The 26,164-nt window shown below is 35.9% G+C and overlaps 2 protein-coding genes across 11 annotated transcripts; both read right to left on the reverse strand.

Moving 5' to 3' along the window:
- Window positions 1-934: 934 nt before the first annotated feature.
- LOC138889442 (uncharacterized) lies at window positions 935-11,305 on the reverse strand. Its single transcript, XM_070172751.1, has 3 exons — window positions 11,287-11,305; window positions 2,002-2,956; window positions 935-1,574 (listed from the first exon to the last, which is right to left on the reverse strand). The coding sequence occupies exons 1-3, from the start codon at window positions 11,303-11,305 to the stop codon at window positions 935-937; spliced, it is 1,614 nt and encodes a 537-aa protein (XP_070028852.1).
- Window positions 11,306-16,696: 5,391 nt separating this feature from the next.
- On the reverse strand, window positions 16,697-25,883 carry LOC104228931 (CDP-diacylglycerol--serine O-phosphatidyltransferase 1-like). Of its 10 annotated transcripts, none has more exons than XM_070171897.1 (16): window positions 25,501-25,872; window positions 23,689-23,889; window positions 22,095-22,160; window positions 21,942-22,001; window positions 21,670-21,708; window positions 21,355-21,445; window positions 21,139-21,193; window positions 20,939-21,018; window positions 20,682-20,798; window positions 20,467-20,551; window positions 19,767-19,858; window positions 18,928-19,181; window positions 18,722-18,810; window positions 18,457-18,628; window positions 18,204-18,253; window positions 16,697-16,929 (listed from the first exon to the last, which is right to left on the reverse strand). In XM_070171897.1, the coding sequence occupies exons 2-14, from the start codon at window positions 23,847-23,849 to the stop codon at window positions 18,501-18,503; spliced, it is 1,317 nt and encodes a 438-aa protein (XP_070027998.1). In that variant the 5' UTR covers window positions 23,850-23,889; window positions 25,501-25,872; the 3' UTR covers window positions 16,697-16,929; window positions 18,204-18,253; window positions 18,457-18,500. The 10 variants fall into 10 exon arrangements, with proteins under 10 accessions (XP_070027998.1, XP_070027997.1, XP_070027996.1 ...); XM_070171896.1 differs by having other exon boundaries at window positions 16,697-16,944; XM_070171895.1 differs by having other exon boundaries at window positions 16,697-17,945.
- Between the last annotated feature and the right edge of the window lie 281 nt (window positions 25,884-26,164).

A 26,164-nucleotide genomic window follows, 5' to 3' on the forward strand; every position in this document is an offset into this window, starting at 1 on the left:
CCAAAAATTTGCCTGAGGCAACCCCAAATGCACATTTTTCTGGATTGAGTTTCATATTAAATTTTCGTAAAATTTCAAATGTAACAGATAAATGAGAAATATGATCATGATAATGCTTGGTTTTGACGAGCATATCGTCTATATATACCTCCATGGTTTTTCCTAAATGTTCTTGGAACATTTTGGTGACCAACCTTTGATAGGTTGCTCCAGCATTTTTGAGACCAAAGGGCATTACTTTATAACAGTAAGTCCCCCTGTCTGTGATGAAAGAAGTTTTTTCTTCATCACTGGGGTAGATTTTAATTTGATTGTACCCTGAATATGCATCTAAAAAACTCAAAAGTTCATGCCCTGCAGTTGCATCAATTAACTAATCTATATGCGGTAAAGGGAAAGAATCTTTTGGGCAGGCTTTGTTAAGATCTGTATAATCCACACAAACCCATCACTTACCATTTTTCTTAGGTACAACAACTGTGTTTGCTAACCAATTAGGATAATTTACCTCGTGGATTGACCCAATTTTCAATAGCTTTTGGACCTCATCTTGAATCACCTGATTTTTGAAAGCTCCTTGTTTTCTTTTCTTTTGTTTTACTGGTGTGAAGGATGGGTCTTCATTTAGTTTGTGAGTCATCACATCCGGTGGTATCCCTGTCATATCAGCATGGGACCAAGCAAAACAGTCCACGTTAGCTTTTAAAAATTCAATCAACATACCTCGCATGTCTGAGCTTAGATTGGCTCCAACATAAACCTTCCGTTTAGGCCACTGCTCAAATAATATCACAGCCTCGAGCTCTTCAATTGTTGTTTTGACATTTTCATTCTCTTCAGGTTCTTGAATTGTATCAGGTCTCGAGTCTAAATCTGTCTTTTCTTGTTCAGTTGAGGTTTGATCCTTGATACCTTCAACTGTTTCCTGTAATTGCTATTTCTCTTTATTCACGGTGCTCGTATCTGTTACAGCGTTGATACTTCTGGATGTCTGTTGATCCCCACGAATTTGGTAAATTCCCCACGGTGATGGGAATTTAATAACTTGATGTAGAGTTGATGGGACAGCATCCATATCATGAATCCAAGGTCTCCCCATGATCATATTGTAAGCCATTTCCATATACACTACCTGAAATTTAGTTTCTTTAACAACACCTGCAGCAAAAATTATTAGAATTACATCTCCTTTTGTTACCACACTTGAATTGTCGAACCCGGATAAGGTATGCGCCTTAGGTATCATTTTGTCTTCAGCTTGCATTTCACGTAATACTCTTAATAGTATAATATTTACGGAACTTCCTGGATCAATCAAAACTCGTTTTACATTAGTATCATGTACAGGTAAAGATATTACCAGTGCGTCGTTATGTGGGGTCATTACTCCTTCGGTATCTGCATCATCGAAAGAAATACTTTCGTTTTCTAAAACCTGCCGTAACCGTTTCCCGTGTGTTATCATTACTTTAGAAACCTTGTTGGAAGCTGTATATGTTGCACCGTGAATATCTTCTCCCCCACTTATAACGTTCACGGTTCTCTTGGGTGAAGGAGGCTTTGGTGTCTCTTGCCTATTTTTCATATAGGCTTGCTTACCTTTCTCACTAAATAACTCAGTGAGATACCCTTGTTTCAATAGATGATCCACTTCACTTTGTAAGAATCTACATTCTGAAGTTTTATGCCTGTGATCATTGTGGAATTCGCACCAATGGTCTGGCTTGCGCCTATTTGGATTTGACCGCATCTCTTTTTTCCATCGTACCTTATCTCACATGCTCCTCAAAACAGCTACGAGCTCGGAGGTAGTGACATTAAAGTTATATCCATCGAACCTTGCCTTTAAACTTTTGTCATCATCTCGTGACTCTTGTTTGTTTCGATCATGTCTGAACCTTGATGAAGAACCAGATTCCTTGTTCCTCGATTTTTGATCATATCGTTGAATCCTGCTTTGACCATGAGTCATTCTCTGCAGGACCCATGTATGGATCGTACCTGTTTTTACCTGATCTTTTTTCTATTTCTGATCTCCTGGATTTGCTCCTTTCTTCATGATGAAACTGAGGTACGGTATCTTCCTCAATTCGCAACTTCGTATTATACCTGTTATAAACGTCATTCCACGTGGTTGCAGGGAACTCTCGAAGGCTTTCTCTAAGTCTTCTCGTGGCTTCTAAACTTTTGTCATTTAAGATGCTTGCAAAAGCTATTGCAGCCCAGTTATCAGGTACACGAGGCAAAGTCATCCTCTCACGTTGGAATCTATCAACAAAATCTCTAAGCAACTTTGTGTCCCCTTGTTTAACTTTGAAAATGTCTTTCATTCTTTTTTCAACCTTTTGAGCTCCTGAGTGTGCTTTAATAAAAGAATTTGCAAGCTCAGCAAAAGAGTTTACAGAATTTTCAGGTAAAAGAGAATACCAGGTTAATACACCTTTGGTGAGTGTTTCTCCATATTTCTTGACCAACACCGATTCAATTTCTTGCTTGGTCAAGTCGTTGCCTTTTACACCTGTAGTAAATGCAGTTACGTGATCACGTGGGTCTGTTGTGCCATCATATTTCGAGATATCAGGAATTTTGAACTTTTTAGGGATTGGAAGGGGAGCAGTACTTGGTTTCCAAGGTTGTTGTGAGTATTTATCCACATCCACTCCTTTGATTACAGGGGGAACTCCAGGGATTTGCTCGATGCGCTCATTATGTTCCTTAAGCTGTTTCTGCAAAGTTAGTAATAAATTTTGCAAATGAGAATTATTTGAATTACCTGGTTCTCCTTCCTGTGGTTCACTGAGGGTTCCTCCAGAATTAACAAGGCCAGAACGAGGATTCTCCAATGTATTATTATTAGGTGTAGGTGTGGGTGGTGCAACAGGTAATCGACTAACTAGAGCCTGAAGAGTTTTGCTAACCCTTGCATCAATTATTTTTTGTAAAGCTTCATCTGCCCCTTCAAAATGTTCAGATTGCTCTTGTTGATCAGCACGAGATTCAGGAGCAGGAGTGCCTTCGTGAGATTGACGTGGTGAATTTTGGGGGGAGGGAACCACGTCAATGTTCTGTAAATCTCCTTGATTTTGATGGATTTGATTTTCATGGTTTCCCAAGGTATTTTCACTATTATTGTTGTTGTTGTTATTGTTGTTTGACATGATGATAACAACGGATAGAATGTAGCTTAAAAGAAAAGAGTATTAGTTTTCCGGTAACGGAACCAATTTGTTTAACCAAAAATCTGAGTCTTTGGTCAAAGCTAGAAATAAAGAGAAATTCGGGTTACTGATAATCTGGAGACGAAAATAATAGAAGATTTCTGAGAATAAGTAGTTTTGTATTTCAGCGTAATCTCGATAATATTTCGTGTCTACAAATGTTGAGTCCTTCTCCTTTTATAGTTGATTCTAGGAGAAGATGTAATGCCTTTGTCTTAATGAGACAATTATGAGCAATAAATGACATTAAAAGAAACGTTACACAATCATTTCTATTTAATTCAAATATTCTAACGTATTTGATATTTAATGCTGTATCTAGACTCTTTTACGTCATCAGATTCGTATCTTCAACTTCTTCCGATCATCGGTCTTTAAATGACTCGAATAGGTACGAGACTCGTACCTATTTGAGTAACGGTTCACACCTATGTTGTTTTCTTCCCCCTATCTGTTTTCTCCCGTGCCTCTTGGCTATTTATTGCGTTTTGACCTTTTGACCAGTCCACGTGTCATGACACGTCATCTTCAATATTCAGACTCAGTTTTTCCCCAATACAGTTACATCCCGTACTTTTTCACAGAGGATTTGTGACCATAAGACCCCATAAATTTAATAACTTTTGGAGGATTACATGGATTCCTTACATTTTCTCAATCATTTATCGAGTGATGGTGGTGACAATCTCTAAGGCAAGTGTGAGAACAATGTGAAGAGATGTATATACAATTAGCCCGTACTTGTTTACCCGGTCATGAATGAGCTAAAAAAATAAAAATATAATTCCATGATATATGCTATTGGTAGACAGTATTGTGTTTATTGAAGAGACTAGCGGAGTTCCACCAAAAGTTTGGACCTTGGAGATGCATACTAGAGAGTAAGATTTTTGGGATTAGTAGAAGTAGGGCAGAATACATAAACTCCACGTCATCCAGCATAAGAGGAATAAAGTAGAGCTGAGATTAGGTGAGATACTTCCTTTATCAAAGCACATAGAAAGATCACATTGCCAAAAATTGACTTGTTAAAATCTATATTTATTCATCAAAAGTAGTTTGTGGTTGTTCTGAGGGGTTATCATAGACGAGTAGAGTGTCTTTGATGGTGCATTTACTGCTTAAATACAAAAATTAAGATATCTAGGCTTAATGTTACGGGAGAATGGTATGTGATACATGAAGATGTACACATATGATTAAAAAGGGATGCTATTTATATTGACTGGAATGTTTTTGTAAAAAGGTTGAAAAATATGATTTTATATAGTTATTAATATTATTATTTTTAAATATATTTTAAATTATACACATAATATGAAAAAGTTTATGAGATTTTCTTTGTTGCAAAGATAGAAATTATTTTTTTTCTCATAAGAAAAGAAGGTTATCTTTTTACAATTGTAAGAATTAAGCGTACGAAAAATTTAAACTATTTTTATGAGATTATAAAAATTAGAAGTTGATAAAATATACATATATGTAGTTTTACATGGATGTTTTAAAGAATAGTATATGTATTTATTTTATATAGTACCACATGACCATGATAGTAAAGTGTATTATAGTAAATTGTATAAAGTGTATTAAAAATAAATAAAATTTTAAGTAATTTGAGATAATTCTTAATTATGCGGGTAATTAATTAATTACTGGATAGCGAAATATTACTTAATTAATTAATTATTTGATAAGATTGACAAATCTTTCACAGCCTTATAACCTAAACTAAGTGACTCTTGCATATTTATGAAAACGTGGCATACATCTTAAGTGCCATTTGACGTATCAAGTTGCTTTCTGAATAGTTAAGAATAGTGGTGTACATAGGCCGGGTTGATTCGGATTTTTTAATTATCAAACCAAACCAATTGTCTCAGATTTTTAAATTTATAAACCAAACCAAACCAACAAAAGTCGGGTTTTTTAATCACGGGTTTTCTCGGGTTTTTCGGGTTTTTTCCGACAAAACCTTCATAGCATAAAATTTATAATTTGTACTCTAATATTTCTTAGGTCCTAGTAGGATAAAACTATATAAGATGTTACCCAATAAAAATGATACAAAATAATAGGAGATGAGTCATGATTATACTAAAATACTCAACAAATTGCATAAGATAAATATTGCTAATTAATAATCCATAATAAAATAAACATAATCTAAAAGTACTAATTCATGTTAAAATAAGTACGACTAATAAGTACTAAGTATTAATTACATGACTAAATAATATTAAAAGTGAGTTATGTATTTTCACTATCTAAATCAATGCAAAACTAAAAAAAAATATCCAATACTATTGTCATTTCTAGTATTGAATTGAATTTTTTTTGTTAGAATTAGTATTAATTTGATTTTGCTTCGGGCTTTATTTGAGTTACTAATTTTTATGGGCTATAAAACATATTTGACCATTCAAAAGTTCTAAGTCCAAGCTTGAAATAATACATTAAAAGAGAGAAGTATTAAAGAGTTTAAATTATATTTATAAATTACATTACAATAATTATTTTTATGTATAAAATATTTTTAAAACTAGTATATATGTAATGTCGGGTTGGTTTGATTTCGGTTTAATTTTTTTCAGTTAAAACCAAACCAAACCAATTATGATCGGGTTTAACCATAGTCGAGTTTTTTTTCTCGGTTTAACTCGTATTATCGGTTTGGTGCGATTTGTCGGTTTTCTTTGTACACCCCTAGATATGGTGCTAGGTGGTGTTATGTTTTCTGTCTTGAAGCCAAAAGAGAGAGAAAACTCTAGTATGTGACATCCAATTTTGACAATTAATCTATAAGCCTACATCATTTCCTATTTAAAACAGGAATCTTCCAGTGAGCATGAGAGCATTAAAAGATCATTTCAATCGAACAAAGAATCTTTCTTTTGTGAAGCGAATCTCAGATTTCCATTTACTACTGCTGCTGGCCAAATTTTTGGACATCAATGCAGATGTTAACTTCTAGCAGCCAAAGGTATTCTCGTTACATTTTTTCACAACTGAAAGTCACGGTGCTCAAATGAAAAAAAAAAAAAAAGCCAATAAAAAGGTTACCGCGTTATATACGCATCACTACCTGATCAACTGGTATACGTTGATGATTTTGCCCACAATGGCTGAGATGATATGATGGGATGCCCTCAGAGGCTTGATGATATTATGTACATACAAAATTATGCATTACATGACATTTACACGCATATGCATGACATTATAAATATTTCATGATTTACAGAGCTATCCAAACTTACAGGTTGAGTCCTTTACTCCATGTTTCTTCCACGTCCTTAATTAATGTTGACTTACTATTATGTTTCAGTTATGCCTTACATACTCAGTACATTATTCGTATTGACGTCCTTTTGTTGGGGACGCTGCACTCGTGCGTGCAAGTATAGACAATCAGTTTGATGAGCCCTCATAGTAGACGAGGTTAGCATTCAGCGAAAGATCGGTAAGACTCCACATCATTCGGAGGGATAAGGGATAATTAATCCCGGGATTAAATTTGAAATGAGTTATTCCATATTTGATTGAGATTAGTTATTCTATCCTCCCATTGGGATAAATAAATACTACAATTTCAAAATAACTAATCCCGGGATTAGTTATTTTGAAATTGTAGTATTTATTTATCCCAATGGGAGGATGGAATAACTAATCTCGAGATAACTAATCCCAAAATAATTAATCCCAAAATAACTTGTTTCCAACCAAACGACCCCTACAGGTACTCAATTGTTTTTTTGAGAATTACAAATGTTAGCAAAAGTGCAGAATTCTTGTGATCTTCCCTCAATCAATCTTCACGTTTTGTTAATTCACTATCTTGTGCCATTAGAGCTTATCCAATATTTCCATCAAAGTTTCTAATGGGCAAAATACCTTAAATTACCCCTAAATGTGACTTAGATTATTAGTATCTTTCCCGAATTATGCTCGATCTTAATTTAATCAACACTAAATCGGTGTTTAAACTAAAAGTATAAGCATAAATAATCAACACTCAAATGATTTTAACATAATAAACAATTTTCCAAAAGAGATGGGTTAGAGTGAGATGTTCTCCTCTCTCTCTCTCTCTCTCTAAGGAACCTTTGCCTTCCATCCCTTTCCATCTCCCTTATTCCCTTAGGGGTCGTTTGGTTGGAATAGGGCTTATGCCGGTATAAGTTATGTCGGTATAAGTTATGTTAGGATAAGTTATGCTGGGATTGTTGTTTATTCATTGTTTGGTATGTTGTATTAAGAATGACAATTGTATAATTTATAAGAAGAATGTATAAGTTATACCGGTGCTAATTAACCCACCCTCTATAAGGTATAAGTTATCTCCGTGTTAAAATTAACACCGGAATAACTTATACCTGGTTTGCTAACCAAACAGAGTATTAAGGTGGTATTAAATTTTTATACCACCCTATACCTTCTTATATCTCATACCAAATGACCCATTAATCGTTTAAAGCTCCTTCAAGTACAACAATCACCTTCCAATGAACACACACAACACTATCGAACCAGTCCAAACTAGAACAAACCTTCCCTCTTTGGAAGAAAAAAAGACGCCCCAAACAATACTTGAAGGGTTAGCCAGCTCTGTCCCAATCCCATGCACACCTCAAATTCCCCCCCCTCCCCCCCAACATACATGGAAATTAGCGTAAACCAACACCCTAAGGAAAGTTTAGGAAAGGAAAATAACCCTAGTAACAGTAACACTAATAAGATATCCTTCTTGGACACCTTAATATCTAGTACGAACACTGGCCCAGATTGTAGCCAAGTAATAATGCAACAAAACCTGGATTCATATGAACCTGAAGACGAAACAGACAACTACCCAAACCCCAATTTTTTCATCCTAATCGCCTCCTTGGATAAGGAACATATCTACAAAAACTAGACCAACGCCCTCATTATAAAAATGTTTAGTAGAAGAGTGGGCTACCAATTCCTCCAAAAAAAATTATATGCGATCTGGCGACCAACTGAAACTCTATCCCACGTAGACCTAGGGTGCGACTACTACCTGATAAAATTTACCAAGGAATAAAATTATAATAAATCTCTCCATGAAGGCCCCTGGTTCATTGTAAATCAATTTCTCATAGTGAGGAAATGGGAACCCAGATTTGTAGCCTCTAAAGATGCGCTAACATACTTAGCAATATGGGCAAGACTCCCGGAATTACCTACAGAATTCTACGACTACGACATACTATAAAATATTAGAGGAAAGCTAGGGTAACTAATTCGCATAGATGCCTGCACCAAATCCGCTATGAAAGGAAAGTATGCTTGTCTTTGCGTATTAGTGCCCATAGAAAAACCACTCAAAACCTACATTGTGATTGGCAAACACATTTAGAAAATTACCTACGAAGGATTCAACTTACTATGCACAAATTTTGGAAGACTAGGACATAACCAAAATATTTGCCCATACCAAAACCTAATATAGTCGGAAGAAGGTAACCCCAGGAAAAACGCAATGGAGGCTATTACACAAAAAATTGATCAATGGACCATAGTGTCTCACTAAAGAAAAACCAAAAAAACTCTTAATAATACACCTAACCTTAGCAAAGACTGAGAATTCCAAGAGGATACCAAGCAAAACCCCTAATCCAAAGTTGCATCAGTGGAAAAAATCGACCACTGCCATTGCCCAAAGCCAACTAGAACCAAATAACCATAGACAGACAAGGGATACAATCAGAAACTACCTACCGGACAATACCCTAAACCTAAAGGACAACACTATGCAAACCAAAAACAACGTGAACTCTGCCCAAAAAGAGGATTGTGCGTCAAAAACCTTAGGCATCAACATCAATGAAAAGTTGATGCCTCAGTTCTTTCCACATTGGGCCATATAGAGGATAATCCAAGAAAGGAATCATTTATCAATGCTCCTAACATTTATTCACAAAAACCTTTGGACATTAATGCCTCCCAAACAAAAAAAAACCCAAAAAGTTCTTCACTAAATGCGCCGACAGGAGAAAGCCAAAAAAAACAAACCATGGACATAGACCCTATCATCCCTAAAACTAATCAATACTCTTCATTAATGCTAGACATTATTAGCCCACAAAGCATGAACATCACCCCCACCCAGAACCATATTAGCCCGTTAGGAAATAATCATAGTACAAATCAACTTTACCCCTTGTCAATCCCAAGTCAAAATCTCATTAATGAACAAGACAACTTGAATCTTAGGAAGAATCAAACAGATACCATGATCAAATGATCCAAACTACACTGGAACCTACACTACTACCCCAATATCTACAAACAAAGGTTCTAACTCTCTTATCTACAAGATACAAAGCATAACAAAGAAATAATCCAAAATGCCAAGACTCCTACCCAACAACCACAGCACGAGGTTCCTCATACTTCGCAGAAACGTTTGGACAAGACCCCAGCAAGTGAATCATCCCCAAACACCAATGATCTTCTCCACAAGGCCCATTCAACCAGACCATGCACCCCAACCTTGGCTGGAATGGGGACTGATGGGCCAAGCCTTGAACATAAGCCTACAACTAGAGGGGAGAGATATAATAGTCCAAATAGGAGATCCAAGTTACCTAGCCCAGATAGTAGCGGAGGGTCTCCAACTAGGCCTAAACAATGTAATGATTCGGCTATCGATGAACACCCACCAGTTTCACCCATACCCGTCCCCTATGTTTCTAAACTCAGACCCACATCCATCTCCATGGAGCCTTCAAACATGGGCTCAACACACCACACACAACCTATCCAATCCAAACCTACCTCTCTACAACTCTACCTGAACCTTAACAATACTCTAACTCCAACCCCTACCTTCCAACCTGCACCAACTCAGCAAACACATCACCAAACCAGCCTGAACCCAAACCCCAACAACAACAACCTCTCAACACCAACGCGCCAAGCAGCAACACCACTTCCCTCGCAGAACTTGGGCCAAACACATATGGAAGAGGAGGAAGAAAAGAAAGATGCACCAACCGAAAAAATAGTGGAGCACGGAGTGCTGCGATACCCAAAAATAATAGTATTCAAGGCAAGAAAAGAAAAAAAGGTTCATCTTAAGCTGCCCAGTAGATTTAAGGAAATACTGCATCTTCATCAAGAAGATAAACCCTCCAGGATTGTACCAGCATGCAGTGGTGCTACTGCCAACAATTTTCTCTCACTACTGGACACATAGGGAAAGCTTGATGAGCAACCTAAGCCCTACTAGTAGCCACGAAAGAGGAGATTCAACCAGAAACACAAGCATGAATATGATTATCTGGAATTATAGAGGCGTAAGTAGCACAAAGTTTAGAAGAGCATTTAGGGCAATGTTGGATTACCATAGATCAAGCATTGTAGCCCTACTGGAAACGAAACTGGAAGATCACCATAATTTGGTGCAAGACTTTGGCTACTCAAGCCTTATCCAAATGCCTGACAATGGGAACTCGGGTGGCATCGTGCTCATATGGAACAATGGAGACATTATAGTAGATCAAATTGGAGGTACGGACCAAGAGATACGCTCCATGGTAAAGGTACGAAACTCAATAAAAAATTGGTTATGTTCTATTATTTATGCAAGTAACTTATAGAAGAAAGACTAATCCTATGGAAAAACCTTAAAATAGTGGATAACAACTACAAAGGGTCGTGGCCAATAGCGGGAGACTTCAATGAAGTCACCCACGCCTCGAAAATATTCGGAGGATTGCACGTAAACAATAATCGAATCTCCCACTTTCTAGATTGCATGAATCATTGAGGACTCATAGACTTAGGGTTTAAGGGTCCAAAATATACTTGGACCAACAAAAGAAAAATTTGCAAAAATCTAATAATGGAACGACTTGATGGATGCATAACTAACACGGACTATTTCAGGAAGCTAGCGTCAAACATCTAACTAGAGTACACTGTCCAATAAAATTAGATCTATACAAAAATTTCTCCACTAATAATAATATTTTTAGAATCGAGTCCATGTGGCTATCTCATCCCACTTTTAAAACCCTAGTCAACAACTCATGGTCAGACTAACCTGATATAACCAAAGCCATAGACAACTTCTCTACTAAGGTAATCGAATGGAACAAAAGCACCTTTGGAAATATTTTTAAACGAAAAAATAAAAGCCTAGCTAGATTAAAGGGTATCCAGAATTCTCTGAATTATCCCCACAGTCAATTCCTCATAAATCTTGAGAATGAACTCCTAAATGAGTATAACTTAGTACTCATGCAAGAGGAGGAATTTTGGAAACTAAAATCTAGGATGCAGTAGATTCAGGACGGAGACGCAAACACAAAATTCTTCCATATTACCATAATGCAACGAAGAAGGAAGAATAGAATCCTTTGTCTAAAAGATGAAGCAGGGAACTGGTTCCAAGATCACAACCTCATCAAGGATCTAATTATTAACTATTACAAAAACCTTTACTCTTCAGGTCACAAGCAATCCATGCTTAATAATATCTACATGGCCTACAACACAAAAATTAGAGACCGAGACCACCCATACCTAAGTAGTATCCCCTCAGTAGAAGAAATAAAAAGGGCACTGGATTCTTTTAAACCCTACAAATCTCCTGGACCAAATGGGCTTCACCCTTTCTTTTACCAGAAATATTGGAAGGAGACAAGCAAACATCTCATAAATTTCTGCCAAGACTCATTCAAGTCCAAAAGAATGCTTAAAAGCATGAATAGCACATTTGTTTGCCTTATCCCCAAATGCCAAAATGCTGAAACAATTAAGCAATTTAGACCCATTAACTTGTGCAACACGGCTTATAAAGTCGTCACTAAGATAATTATTAATTGTATTAAGCCCTTCCTAGCCAATCTCATCCACCCTACACAAACTAGCTTTATCAAGGGTAGAAGAGCTTCAGATAATGCCATAATTATGAATGAGGTACTAGACCACCTCAAAAAAACTAAAGGTAAAAAAACAAAAATGATGATCAATATTAACCTAGAAAAAGACTTCGACAAAATTGAATGGTCTTTTGTTAGATTCTCACTCATCTCCCTTAACTTTCCCCCTGACTTTATTGAAATAATAATGTCCTGCATTTCTACCACTACCACAGCAATCCTAATCAACGATTCTAAAACTAAATTCTTTGAGCCCTCAAGGGGTATTAGACAAGGAGACCTACTATCCCCGTATATCTTTATCATATGTATGAAAATGCTCTCTAGATTGATTAACCACGAAATAGATTGTTGTAGATGGGCACCAATCAAAATATCTCCAAAAAGCCCGGAGCTATCCCATCTATTCTTTGCAAATGACCTTCTTCTCCTAGATGAAGCCAACCAAAAAAGTTACAACTTGATTATAGACACGATCAACAAATTCTGTGGAGCTTCAGGACAATCTACCAATTTTGCGAAATCAAAAATTTGGTTCTTTAGAAATACCCCTACGGACTACAAAGATCACATTAATAACTGCTTTTCAATGAGATATACCATTAACTTTGGAAGATACCTAGGTTTTCCTATTCCCAATGCAAACCTACCAAAAAAGATTTCCAATTCATTCTAAACTATGAATACTAGACTAAAAGGTTGGAAAACAAAATTCCTAAATATGGCCATTCAATCAGCCCTTATCAAAGCAACCTTAGACGCAATCCCCAACCATGTTATGCATATATATGATCTCCCCAAAAAAACCTCAATAAGATAGATTCGATCTAAAGAAACTTCCTATGGGGTAGCACAGATGGAAAAAAGAAATGCCACCTTGTTAGATGGATCATAGTCGCAATGCCTAAGAAGCAAGGTGGTTTGGGCATTCCTAACACCCACTGGAAAAATTTCTCCTTCAATGCGGTATTAACTTGGAGATATAAAAAAGAGAAAGAGGCTCTATGGGTCAAAACCTTATCTAGCAAATATGATCATAGGAAAAGCAAACATTTAGGGTCTCACACTTGGGAAGTTATTAGGAAGGGCTCTATCATTTGCGATGTCAATACCAAATGGTTAGTGGGAAATGGGATGTCCATTAATTTATGGCAAGACAAATGGATCAATCAACTAGGAAACCATAGGGACTATATACAAGGTCTCATCCCTGCTAAGGAACTAAGCCTAAAACTCGCCAGTATTATCAAAAATAGAATATTCGACCTAAGAGATTTATCCTTTGAACTTCCCCCATAAATAATCTCAAAAATCAATAGCAACTACATAAAACAAATTATGCCCGCAACAGACTCCTATGCTTGGGACTCTAAGGGATATAACTGCTTCTCCACTAAGGCTGCTTATAAGCAATCTCAGACAACAAAAGCAATAACAATAAAAACTACTCTTGGCTCTGGAAAACAAACTCCCTAAATAAATTAAAATATTTCCTATGGACAGTCATATGGGATAGGCTACTCACAAAACAAATGCTTGCCAAAACGGGGGTATGCCATATCGATACTTGTAGCATATATAACATGGAGACTGAGAACACTGAACATATCTTCTTCCGATACAGCTACTCCAGATCTATCTAGGCACAAACAAGAACTGATCACAACTTTTCTCTGAACCCTATTGATAAAGACTCCATGTTTAATTGGCTTAAAAGACATCTTGCCTCAAGAAAAACTTTCAATAACCACTTATTATCGGCAGACTTTCTTCCTTTCTTACTATGGTATATTTGGAACATCAGGAATGGGATACTCTTCCGAGGAAATAAATCCCCCCCCCCCCTTCCATAAGCCAACCCATTAGCGAAACTATTGAATACACCTTTCTAGCAAAAAACCTAGGCTTCAAACCTCCCAAGAAACCATTTTCGTAAAATGGGAGCCCCCCACTACGAACTTTATAAACTAAATGTTGATAGATCATGTGTAGGGAACCCAGGGGTATGAGGATTAGAAGGGGTGTTCAGGGATAGTAGGGGCATTGGATCATGGGCTTCAATATGAGAATTGAACATGCTACTAACATATATACGGAAATCCTGGTCCCTCTTCATGGAGTCAAATTAGCACTAGGGGAAAACCTCATCCCAATAGTAATTGAGACTGACTGCTTGGAACTAATCAATCTTCGTAAGTCTAACAATTGTCTTTATCAAAATTTGATTGACGATTGTAGGTACCTATTGCAGAAGGCGAATGATCCACCTTTGAAGCATGTTTTTAGAGAGGCTAATGGAGTAGCGGGCCTATTAGCTAAAAATGGTTGTAATTTGGACATTTTTTGTATTTTGCAAACTTATGCTTTCCCTCCCGCTTTTATTTCCCATGTACTGGAAAGAGACAGTGTAGGCACTATGTTACCTAAACTGACCTCTCGTTGTAATAGTTCTTAGTATGTTGTTGTTTTAATAAATCATTTATTACCAAAAAAAATATAATAAACTATTAACTTCGAATTTCAGACCCCGAACAAGAATTTAAGTTACCAAAATTAACGAATTATGGTATTCTTGGTGAAGAAGATATGGAGACGAAGGAGATGACGGGCAAGGAGGCGAAATCCATTTATAAAATACGTCAACTACAAAAACATTCAATTAAACCCAATCTCATTAGGGAACACATCACCAGGGCGGCCCTTCCATAAAGCAAATAAAGCAACCGTTTTAGGTCCAGTATTTGTGGGGGCTCCATTTTTTGTTACACCTAATAGATTATGTATAAGTTTAAAAAAGAGTTTTGTACAGTGAAAAAGTTTGATTTCTTTCTACCAAGAAAATTGCACTTGAAATAAATATCGAACCCGAATTTCGTAAGAAACGTGTGATATATAGGAAGTAACAATTTGATACAAATATTGATAATGAAATCTCAAAATCTTTCAAAGAATCCTTTAGAGTTGATTACTTTTATACATAATAGACAAAGCTATTTTTTCACTTCAAAATAGTTTTGGACAATTCAAAGCATATGAAAATATTTTTGGTTTTCTATTTAGCAGTAAAAACTAATATCACTAGATGTTGAAAATTTAAAAAAATATTGCCTTAATCATGAATGTTCCTTAAAATGTAATAATCAATTCGATATTGATGGTTTAGATTTATTTTCTGAATTAAAATTATTATGGAAAATAGTACAATTAGAAGATAACAGTTTAATTAATACACTTAATCAAATAAAAATATTTAATTCTTTTCAAAGTGCCTAAATTGCTTATGGAATAATGTTAATAACGCATGTTGACGTTGCTTCAATGGAAAGAAGTTTTCAAAATTAAAATTGATAAAATTTTACCTAAGAACAACAATGGCACAAGAAAGATTAAATGGATTAGTTATATATCAATTGAGAAATACTTATTAGGAGTTATTGATTATAAGAAAATTATTAATAACATTGTATATAAGAAAAGCTAAAATATAGACTTCAAATAAATAATTAAAAAAAATTAAAAAGTTAAGATCCCTCATAAAGTTTGGCTTTAGGCCCCAAAATTCGTGTGGTCGCTCCTGCACACCACGCAATTTTTTGTCGGGAAACTTACACAAATATCCCAAATAAATCTCGACTTACCAACATCTAGCCATTAGTCATAGACTTACCAAAACTAGCCAACAAAAATTGATAAACCAAATAATAGGGTTCTTTCTATCAAAGAATCACACGCAAAAATCACCTTCCATATTTTTAAGCGTGATTAGCAACATTAGATACAAGGCGGAAAGGAAATTTCATGGACGGGGTAGCAAATAAGGTGATGAAATATAAAAATCTATACAATATTCCAAAAATCTAAACAAAAAAGGAACTTTTTCAATGGATATAGTTGAAATTCATTGAAAATATAAAGATAAGTCAATATACAAAATTTGAGGAAGATTGGAGGTGATTTGGACTGGTTTTGTATCAAAATTCGTAATTAAATCGAGTTCAAAAAAGTCTTCTGCGACACATGTATCAAACATGTATCACGCATGTATCTCACACACAGGTATACATGGATATACATGTGATACACAATTGATACAAAGATGATACATATGTGATACATAAATGATAAACAGTGTGATACACATAAATTTTTTTCATGTTCAGCTTTTACTTCGAATTTTCAATTCAAACCACCTCAAAACTTCACCAAATCATCCCAAAACTGAGATTCAAGCTCCTTAAGTTGTGCCCAATCTATTCTAATAACACCCACTCAAAACAAAGCAAAAATTTGATATTTTTTTGCTACAAATAGCTAATTGGCTAATATTAGTAATATTTTATCAATTGGCCAATTTATATAATGAGCTACTTATAAATGGACATAGCTGGTAATTTCCCTTTTTTTCACTTGACAAGTAATATGCATTGGACCCATAAATTTTGGATCCGATAAAAAATTCGCCGACTCGCATTTTTTTTCCTCTTTTTGTTGAGTCTTTAAAGTTAAGATTTGGTCTACGTAATAACCCCAAATATATTGGTCATATACTTGGTTTTGGGATGGGAGGGAGGTATTAAAATACATTGATTGTGTAAAATTTTACACTGTCAATATATGTAATTTACATCCGAGGAAAAAATGTTGCTCTTCTTTGAACATCTCTAGGTAGTCAAACATTACGAAAATTACAAATACTGTAAGCAAATATGCAGAATTCTGATGGGTCTTCACTCTATTAGTATCCCTATTCTGTTAATCTTCATTGTTTCAGAGCATATCCAAAGTTGCCATCGAAGTTATATCTTTAAGAGGTCAGGCTACAGCAGTGTTATCAAAGGCGAAAAGCGCAAAAAAGCTCTAAGATCCGTTGGGGCTTTAAGCTCAAAGTACAAATAAAGCATGAACTTTAATAAAAAAAGACGCAACTGGAGAAAAAAATAAAAATATGTATATGTAGTCTAAGAACAATAATTATAAGCGTGAATAACAAATATATGAACAAAGAAATTTTAAAGAAAAATTTACGATAAAGTGAAACATCAATTATTTAGTGCCGCCTTTTCAAGATTACACTCATTGGCGAGAAAAAGTACGCCTTAGAGCCTTGATGCGACACTGAAGCGCCCACAAAGCGAGGCAAAGCGCTCAACATGTTTTGAGTCTCGCTTCAGGGCTTAAGCGCACTTTAAGCGCACCTTTAACAACACTGCGCAACAGGACTTGTGCTTTCTTTTTGCTATATTGAATAATGGAGAAGTTGGATGAAACAGCTAAATACGTGAAATATGATTTGAAGGTCATGCGTTAGATGCTAATCAGTTATGAATCATTTTATCAGTTATATCACTTGCAGCCAAAGAGAAGTGATTTTGAAAATAAACCATTAATGTGAAATAAGTTAGATAGAAGCTAGAGGTCAAAGCAAAATACGTATAAAAATCATCTTGACCTATACCCCATTTGACTAGAGAAGGTTACTTTGTTATAACTTTGTTTAACAAGAATCTAACAAACCAATCATTTGTTGAATCAAAAAGAGATCCGAATTAGTATGGGAAGGTACATTTGATGTCTACATTCCTTGTATTCTTTGAGGAAATTCTAAGCTTCTAACTCTGAACAAAGGCTTTCAGCTAATATACAAATAAAATTGTGAGTCTCGGTGTTTCCTTTTGGCTAAGGCAGTTCTTAGAAACTTACATGGTCACAAACTCACTACTCCTTGAGAGAACAATAGCTCTTGGAGCAGGAGCGGAGCTACAGCTCAATCTAGCTCAATCTATGGGTTCTGCCGAACCCAATAACTTCTGCCCAAACACTGTATTTATGTTTAAAAAACCATTTATTATATATAAATAATTTATCCAAAACCTAGTAAGCGAAACCCATAAACACAAATCCTAGTTTCGCCTTTGCCTTGAAAGGGGTAATCAAAATATAAGATAGACTCTACAGCTACACATGGTTAAGATTACCTAAGAACTTTTGCGAGTCCTACACCGTTACATGCAAAGTAGACACAATTTGAAAGGGAATAATGAAGCCCAAATGCAATGAGGAGAGGGAAAATATGTACCTCGGAATATAGAATTGAAATTTAAATTTGGCAACACTTTCAACGTACACCTGTAAAAAAAATTATAAAAAACGGAAGGGAAAAAAGAGCCTGCAAGACTGAGGCAGCACAAAAAGTGAAACAGGGTATCTACCAACCTATGACCTAACCATAATGAATTCCGATTCACTACATTTTTCAACTGTATAACCTAACCTAGGAAGACAGCATATACAGCTCAAAGGTAATCAGTATTTACAAGACGGTTGGTTACCCGAAATAGCACAAAGGAATAAAGAATGGAGGTACTGCAAAAACTCATTGCTGCTTTTTCCTCATTGTACGGTGTAATTGACATGACCATGCAGCCAAAAATATCACAAGGCCAATGCTCGTGCATGTCCAGAAAACTACTAGCCAATTAGGCATGGGATCTGGAAATAATCCTGAAAGATGGCAGAAAGGGATGAGATAACTGTAAATACACAAAATAATGAGATACACCAAAATGAGAACTCAGAATGCAGTGGAGTACTGACCATGTCCAAACTTGACGCAGATTAGGAGTTCAACAATGCAGATTGCTAGTGCAAGCCAGCAAAATGCTCCCACCTTTTTCACCGGTTTCCTGTTTATAATGTGGAGTATGGGGGGAAAAAGTGAAACACATAGAAAACAGCTGCCAGACAATGGAAGAAAAATACACTACAATTCATAATTCTTGCAATAAAATACTAGGATTTACCTGTCCTGTAGGTAAGTATTATACTCCCGAATTGTTGGTATTGCAAGTAACCACCACAGAACCAACCTATACACTATTAGGGGGTTTCTGGGAGGAACCCAAAGGCAGAACTTTAAAAAGAATGTATTCAATTCTACCGTCAAGAACACAACACAGAGACTGAGAACTTGAAGGAATCGCCAGGGACCAAGGAGGGGATGCCATTCATCTTTATCCCAATGCGCTGGAGTAAATTGCCCAAGTGTTCGCTTGACCTACAAAACCAAAAGGAAGCTATAAATGTCTAACGAAAAACCATTCATACGGCTGTCAGACTAAACTTTTCATATTCCTCCAATGAAATTTGGAAGAACTGTAGTGCTGAAGTCAGATACATAATATACAATAACTAACTCAAACACTTTACAGTGACACCTTTGTGCCAAAAGCTCCAAGCTCCATGTACCCAACTAGAACTAAATCAATCAATCAATTAATCAACTATACCTTAACTCCAACTCCAAACTAGTTGAATTAATTTGAAGTACAGAACATAGAGTAACTGCATGTGCTCCCAAGGGTGTGGCCTAGTGGACAATGAAGTGGGCGAGAACCATGAGGTCTCAGCTTCAAATTCTAGCGGAGGCAAAAGACACTAGGCAAAAGACATTTGTCAACAAACTGCTCAAATGTTGCAGTATTACGATGTCTCAACACCAAACGCATTAAATAAACTGTATGAGACAATTATAATGTCAGTTATCTTTAAGCATAGAGAAAGAACATGCAAACAAGCAAATCGTATAACACTCAAAACAGACACACTTTTACAACCAGGGTATACAGTTGAAGGGACACACCTTGCCTATAATATTTGGCTGGCGGCTTATACCAACCCACTCATATGTTCTTCCATCAAAATATCGAACAGTACGCATTCCAGCCCAGATGCCTATAGGAAACCAAAAAGGTAAAGTTTTAGTATATTTTATCAATCTAAAGAACAAGTCAAAACAATACCATAACCAGACATACCATAAGATAAGATAGCTATGCATATAATAAAAATTAATTGTTTCTTATAACCACCCCTTGTAATTTCACTTAACATGCAAGTATCATATTGAGGCATGGTAGTGAAATAACATCTAAGAAGACTGGACACCATCTTGGCATCACAAATTTTTTTAATAATTTTTTCTCTAATCTTCAGACTGGTTCTTGAAATTTGGCTACAAGAATGACATTAAATGTGCCAATTGATACCCAATCCAATAACATTGTCCATAATATAATTGCATCATTGCTCGGATGTGGCATGTCCTTTATGGCTTGTTCTGATAGCATATACATGTTATATACAACACTGTCCACACACAACACATGTATAAATATATTTAAATCATCACTAAACTGTTCTGTCTCAAATGTATGTAACAATATAGTAGCGACATAAATATTCATCAGACAAATAATGAAGCATACGACATCAATTAAGATAAGCATGTCCAAATATGTCCATCTCATAACAGCCCAAGAGAATGGCTCTAAATTTCTCACCAAACCAGTTGCAGATCAATATATCCAGAATAATGCTGTCCCACCAACACTCATTGAAGTTTGGTAACATGTGGCGGAAAGTAAGCTGAAAATAGCAGTGTAAAGATAAGTTATAACAAGGAAAATAATCAGTTAACCACTTGCCTAAGATGGTCGTATTTAAAAATAAAAAGCCGGTGCTTAAAGCATTTGAAAGAAGCCATAGTGGCTCTGACCTCCATCAACTCGAACCCAATGGACAAGACCCACAAAAGAGGCTGATTACGTATCATGATGGCCTTGCCCCACCACCCTAATATATGAGCCAGAACAAACTCATCGAATAATGTGTCCTACAAAGTAAATACACTCCTCAGAGATGTCGCAAAGTCCAGACTATTACTTTTAGTAGGCTCAATGCATACACGCAGACCAAAATTAATAAATAAGAAAAAATTGAGGAGGTAAAAAGTAGTGCAAAGAGAAACCATACATAGACATTCTTAAACCTGTTCATGGGATTTTCAGGTACATAGAGCCTGCAATCACCACCATAAGATCTTTCAGGAAGTTCTGCATAGCAAGTCAAATTGGTCTTAGCTATGCTACAAGCAAAACATGCAAAACATATGAACAGAACGGACTTGCATGAACTGAACCACAAACTTTCTACGAGTAGATCAAAATCCTTACCAATACCAAGATCAGGGTGCAGATATCTCATAAACTGACGAGCATCATCGCGCCTCTGAGAAAAGAAAGGAACAGAGTTTTCATATTCACAATTTAATTAAATGGCTGCAACAACACATGAATAAATATAATAAGAAAACAGAGATGTAAGAAACTAAAGCTACTGATTGATTAACACCACGGGTAATAAGAAACGACATCTGCTTACCAACCCACCTGGAAAAGTAAAAATGTCAAAGCAACAAGATAAATGACAGCCATTCCATGAACCAGGCGCCAAATGGCAGGATGTGGTCTAATAAGTACCCTGTAAGAAAGAACTGAAAAAATTAAGTGGGTAGAAAGCTATTGCCACAAACTCCACATAAATTTGCTCTTTGAGGTCCACAAGGAGAAAATCAGGTGAATTCTCAACCACACATTTAAAGCCAGAGGAAAATTCAAGTTAGTTTACAATTACATGGTAGAAAAATTCCATCTTCAAGTTCAAAGAAGAAAATAAAATTTAAGAACACGACTTCCTGGACTCGCCTAGTTGAGAATTGAGTAAAAGAAGCTCCATAAAGAATCCTGTCAAAATGAAGAGAGAATATCACCCAAAGAATTCTACATGTGCTCCTGTATCAGAATTTGGCGGGTAAATCCTTTCACTGCTCGCATGGTGAACAATACAGACATTCATGCCAGTAATAACCACTAACTCAATTTTTTTAGGCTATAGAAACACCCAAATAGTCTTAACACAAAAATACCCAAAAAAATCAAACCGTACATTCTTAGACAAATAAATTGTGAAAACTTACGTTGAGGGGGCTTGCAGCAAAGAGTAGGCAAGATAAACAGCAACCATTGCCCAAATGCCCCTAACAGATGAAGGGGAAAAAAAACAATTACTTCAATTTCTCACACATGATTAAGAAAAATGATTGGATAAAAATGTACTTAAAATGGCAAACCTTTTCACAGAAGTAGAAACGTCACTGGATGAAGTGCTTTGTGGATCAAGAGCTCCACTTGCCCAGCTGCAATAGTGATGACATAAGCAAGTCAGAACATACACATATAAACTCATGTCCAACATCAAATCGCATTAGCTTTCAAAAGTTAGGAAATTCTAGGAAATAGTGAACAAGAAATGTATAAAGCATCAATAACCACTAAGTAAGGATTCATAGCCCAAGTGTGCTATATGCTTTGGCTGTGTCACAATATCACTCAATAATACCCCAGAGCAACTGCGTTTTTTCTCTTTTCCAGAATTTTGGTAAAGAAAGAGTAAAATATGAAAAGCACCCTTATATTTTCCTGTAGAAGAGAACTATCAAATGACTAATCAAAGAAAAGAGGAAAAGTTAATGATTTTTCCTATGTCTTTGACATGTCATATGCTGTGCTCAGGAGGTCATATTGATTTAATTACCAAGATGTACATTAAAAGAACACGAAATAGAAAATAATGTCAACAAAGTGATCAGATCCCTGAAATGGAATTATGGAATGAAAATTGGCAGTCAGATTTCAGAAACCAGGGACCACATCACAAGATTGACACAACTATATCCACCATGAATCTTTAGATCAACAATTTGATAGACTTATCAAGAAGTGTTTAGCTACACTCTTTGTGGAACAGTCTTATCAAAGCTCTCTCTTTAACCAATCAAGCAACAGATGGAATGAAAGAAAGAAAAAGTAGCTCCGCAGCTCGCCCAAAAAAAGATAACCGCCACTGATTCGCCAATCCCTGGTCTTGGCCAAAGACATACCCGGCATACCAAGACTACGATGAATCATCTCAGTTCCTCAACGGGCTTAGTCCCTAAATCCCTAAACCAAATCGGATGTTTATAATCGTGATCATGCCCCATCAACTCTTTCAGTCACTACTACTTGTGTCGCACCTAGAGTTGCAGAGAGTTTGATAAGACTCTCGAATAAGAAAGATCAATCTTGAATAAGCTTCAGCTGATTCTCATTATATATCTTTTTATAAGAAAGGAGCTATCTATAGGAAGATAATTTTTGCCAGGTCAGTCTGGTCGGAAAGAAGCTTGCCCCAAAATTCATTTGAACAGAGAAAACTTTCTACATGTATTATAAGAGTACTGGTCCTGTCAAATGGGGATTTTACGGGAGGGACTGTTATTATGTGGTTGGGTTTTCTTTCATCATTACTTTACTTCTCCTTCATATATAATTAAAGATTTCAAACAACCAAAACAGACTGAGTGCTGAAACCCAGGAAAATGTGGTCGTATTTCCGTTCCAAGAGAACCTCAGATAAGAGGGATAGAAAATAAATATCTAACAAAATTTAATGTAGCTCAATTTCTACCTACGTTAATATCCAAAGTAATAGATAGACTGCAGATAATTAAACTTGATGAGACAGGATTCAAGATATAGACTTTAGAAGAACCAGCTGAAAATAAGACAGTAATTAGAAACCTTTTAAGAGCTTCATCGAAGTCTGACGAATCAGTCAAGAAAGAACTAATTCCTAAATTTTATAAACTAAGATTTATAGAGCCTGTTGACTAAGAAACTTACATGAGCAAACATGCACCAATAAGCAACAACGTAATAGTACGAGGTTTGTATGCCCAAGCTGTCCACGGGTCCAGCTCCTCATCTATACTCAACGGGCTGTGATTACCATTTAGGGTAACAAGATTCTTTTTGTTACCCTTTCTGTAACCATTAGGTTCCATATGTCTGGCCTCACCAAATTCAACTCCTTCAGCCCCTTCACTGCACACAAAATATCAATGGGTCCAGAGTTACATGTCAACGTAGACGATTTCAGAAGCAGATAATGGGAAAGCCAACAGCACGCCAGCAGATATCACAAATAAAGAACATTCTTATTGAGCTAAAACTCATATCGACTTATGCAAGTCCCAAGATGTACCTTCCTAGACAATCACACAATCCAGAATAAGGAGACTTCCTTCCATAAAATACAAACAAAGATGAGGACATAAGTGATTCGAAGAGGTAAATAACAGAAAAAACAATCTCAAAGAACACGACGAACTAAAGATAGGAATCAAAACGATCTCATGTTTGCCTAAAATTCTATTTGACTAATATGTGTTACACTAAAAACTATACTAGAAAGTCAACCTCAAACAAAAAGGGGAAAAAATCAATATGGAACCTTTTGTTCCTATATTGTTTTGGCTTCCTTTTGTATATAACCTACCTCTAAAGAGAGAGAACTCGGAAGCATGAAAATTAAACAGCAACCTCAAAGAAAGGGCAGCCTAGTACACTAAGCTCCCGCTATATGCGGGATCCGGGGAAGGGCCGGACCACAAGGGTCTATTGTGCGAGAGCTTATCTTCAGCAACTATCAGAATAAAACTACAAAAATCTTCGGTAAAACAAGAAGTGACTGAACGCACTACATAAAGAAAGAAGCAAATAAGCAAATGCAACAAACCCCACAAAGCACAATAGCCATTTTAATACAAAAATCAAAAGAAGTCAATGTAATTGGCTATTACAGGAACATTACAATCAAAACAGACAGAAAAATCACTAATGGAAACAATTGCGAACAAACCAACAGACTCCATACCTAAAATTCTTTACTAGAACCACAAACAAATAGCGATATAATCACATTAATCAAATAAAAGTTGACTCTTCGTCAACACTTGGGACATAAAAGCCTGAGAGATAGAAAGATAAAACACCTAATCTTCTTCTTTAAGTTGATGAAACAACTCAGTTCTCGGTAAAGAAATGAAAGTGGGGTATCCAGCTTGCAATGGAAAATCACAAATTGAAGAAAATAACAAAAGCCCAGAATTCAAAATAACTCAAAATTCTCTTGCAAAGTAGGGGTAGAGTATAGTGGTACAAAACTTACCAGTTTCCGGTCTTTACACCAACTCAATGAATATATAATACATGCCTTTATACACACTCTTATCACTATACTATAGTTAAGAGTACATGTCAATGACGAATTCCAAATATGGCAACAACAAATAGGTAATAGTAGGTAGTGTAACGGCTAAAGAGAGAAGAACCCATTATTTGATACATTAGTAAATGCCAATAATACATTAACCTATTAATACACTTTTTTCTGTCTGGCACTCATTGTTTTGAGAATCAAATAACTCTATCATTCACTTCTATTCTGTCAAGACTTATCCAATCATTAATAAAGTCGGCAACTTTTATTAGTACATCAAATGAATGAATCAATACTCCATTCCATTTACATACCAAAATTAAATGCTTTGACTTTGTACTTCAAACCGTTCAATCTTTTTCGAAATAAAAGGAGCATACATATAAATATATTTATAGATAGAAAACAGTAGCTAAAAATAGGAGGTAACTTACGTAGAGAAAAGCTGACAAATCCTTAGAGTCGTAGGATTGAATGAAGAGATGAATTTGAGGGGTAGGATCAAACAAAGGAGGGCGATAAGAGAATGGGGATGTGATGGGGTTTAATAGTTAATTTAAGATTTCAAGGAAAAGGAAAGAGGCTTTAATAGAAATGGAGACGAAGAAGGATTAGAAATGATAGACTACGAAAAAGGAAAACAAAAGGTTACGATATGTATATATATATATATATATACAGAAAAAGGTGAAGGGGAAGAGAGAGAGAAGAAGAAAGGAGGGGTTGGGGGGGGGGGGGCTCTCTTCTCTGCAGTTGGTCTGGCAGTTCACAGGCGGCCAAAAGGCGGTGAGAGAGAAAAACAGAGAGAAAGTACAATTGGTCAAATGACAGATTTTCAACCTTTCTTTGTTTTTCATACCTCCCTTTTGGATTTATTGCATGATTTTTAATTTTTCTTTTTCCATACCTAAAGTACTCTTTAAACAAAAAATATAGTAGGAGTATATAGTACTTTAAGGGGTCGTTCGGTTGGAATATGATTTATATCGGTATAAGTTATATTGGGATAAGTTATGCTTGGATTAGTTATGCTGGGATTGTTGTTTATTTATTGTTTGATACGTTGTACTAAGAATGACAATTGCATAATTTCTAAGA

Source organism: Nicotiana sylvestris, chromosome 4, assembly GCF_000393655.2.
Source record: "Nicotiana sylvestris chromosome 4, ASM39365v2, whole genome shotgun sequence".
Classification (NCBI taxonomy): Eukaryota; Viridiplantae; Streptophyta; class Magnoliopsida; order Solanales; family Solanaceae; genus Nicotiana; species Nicotiana sylvestris.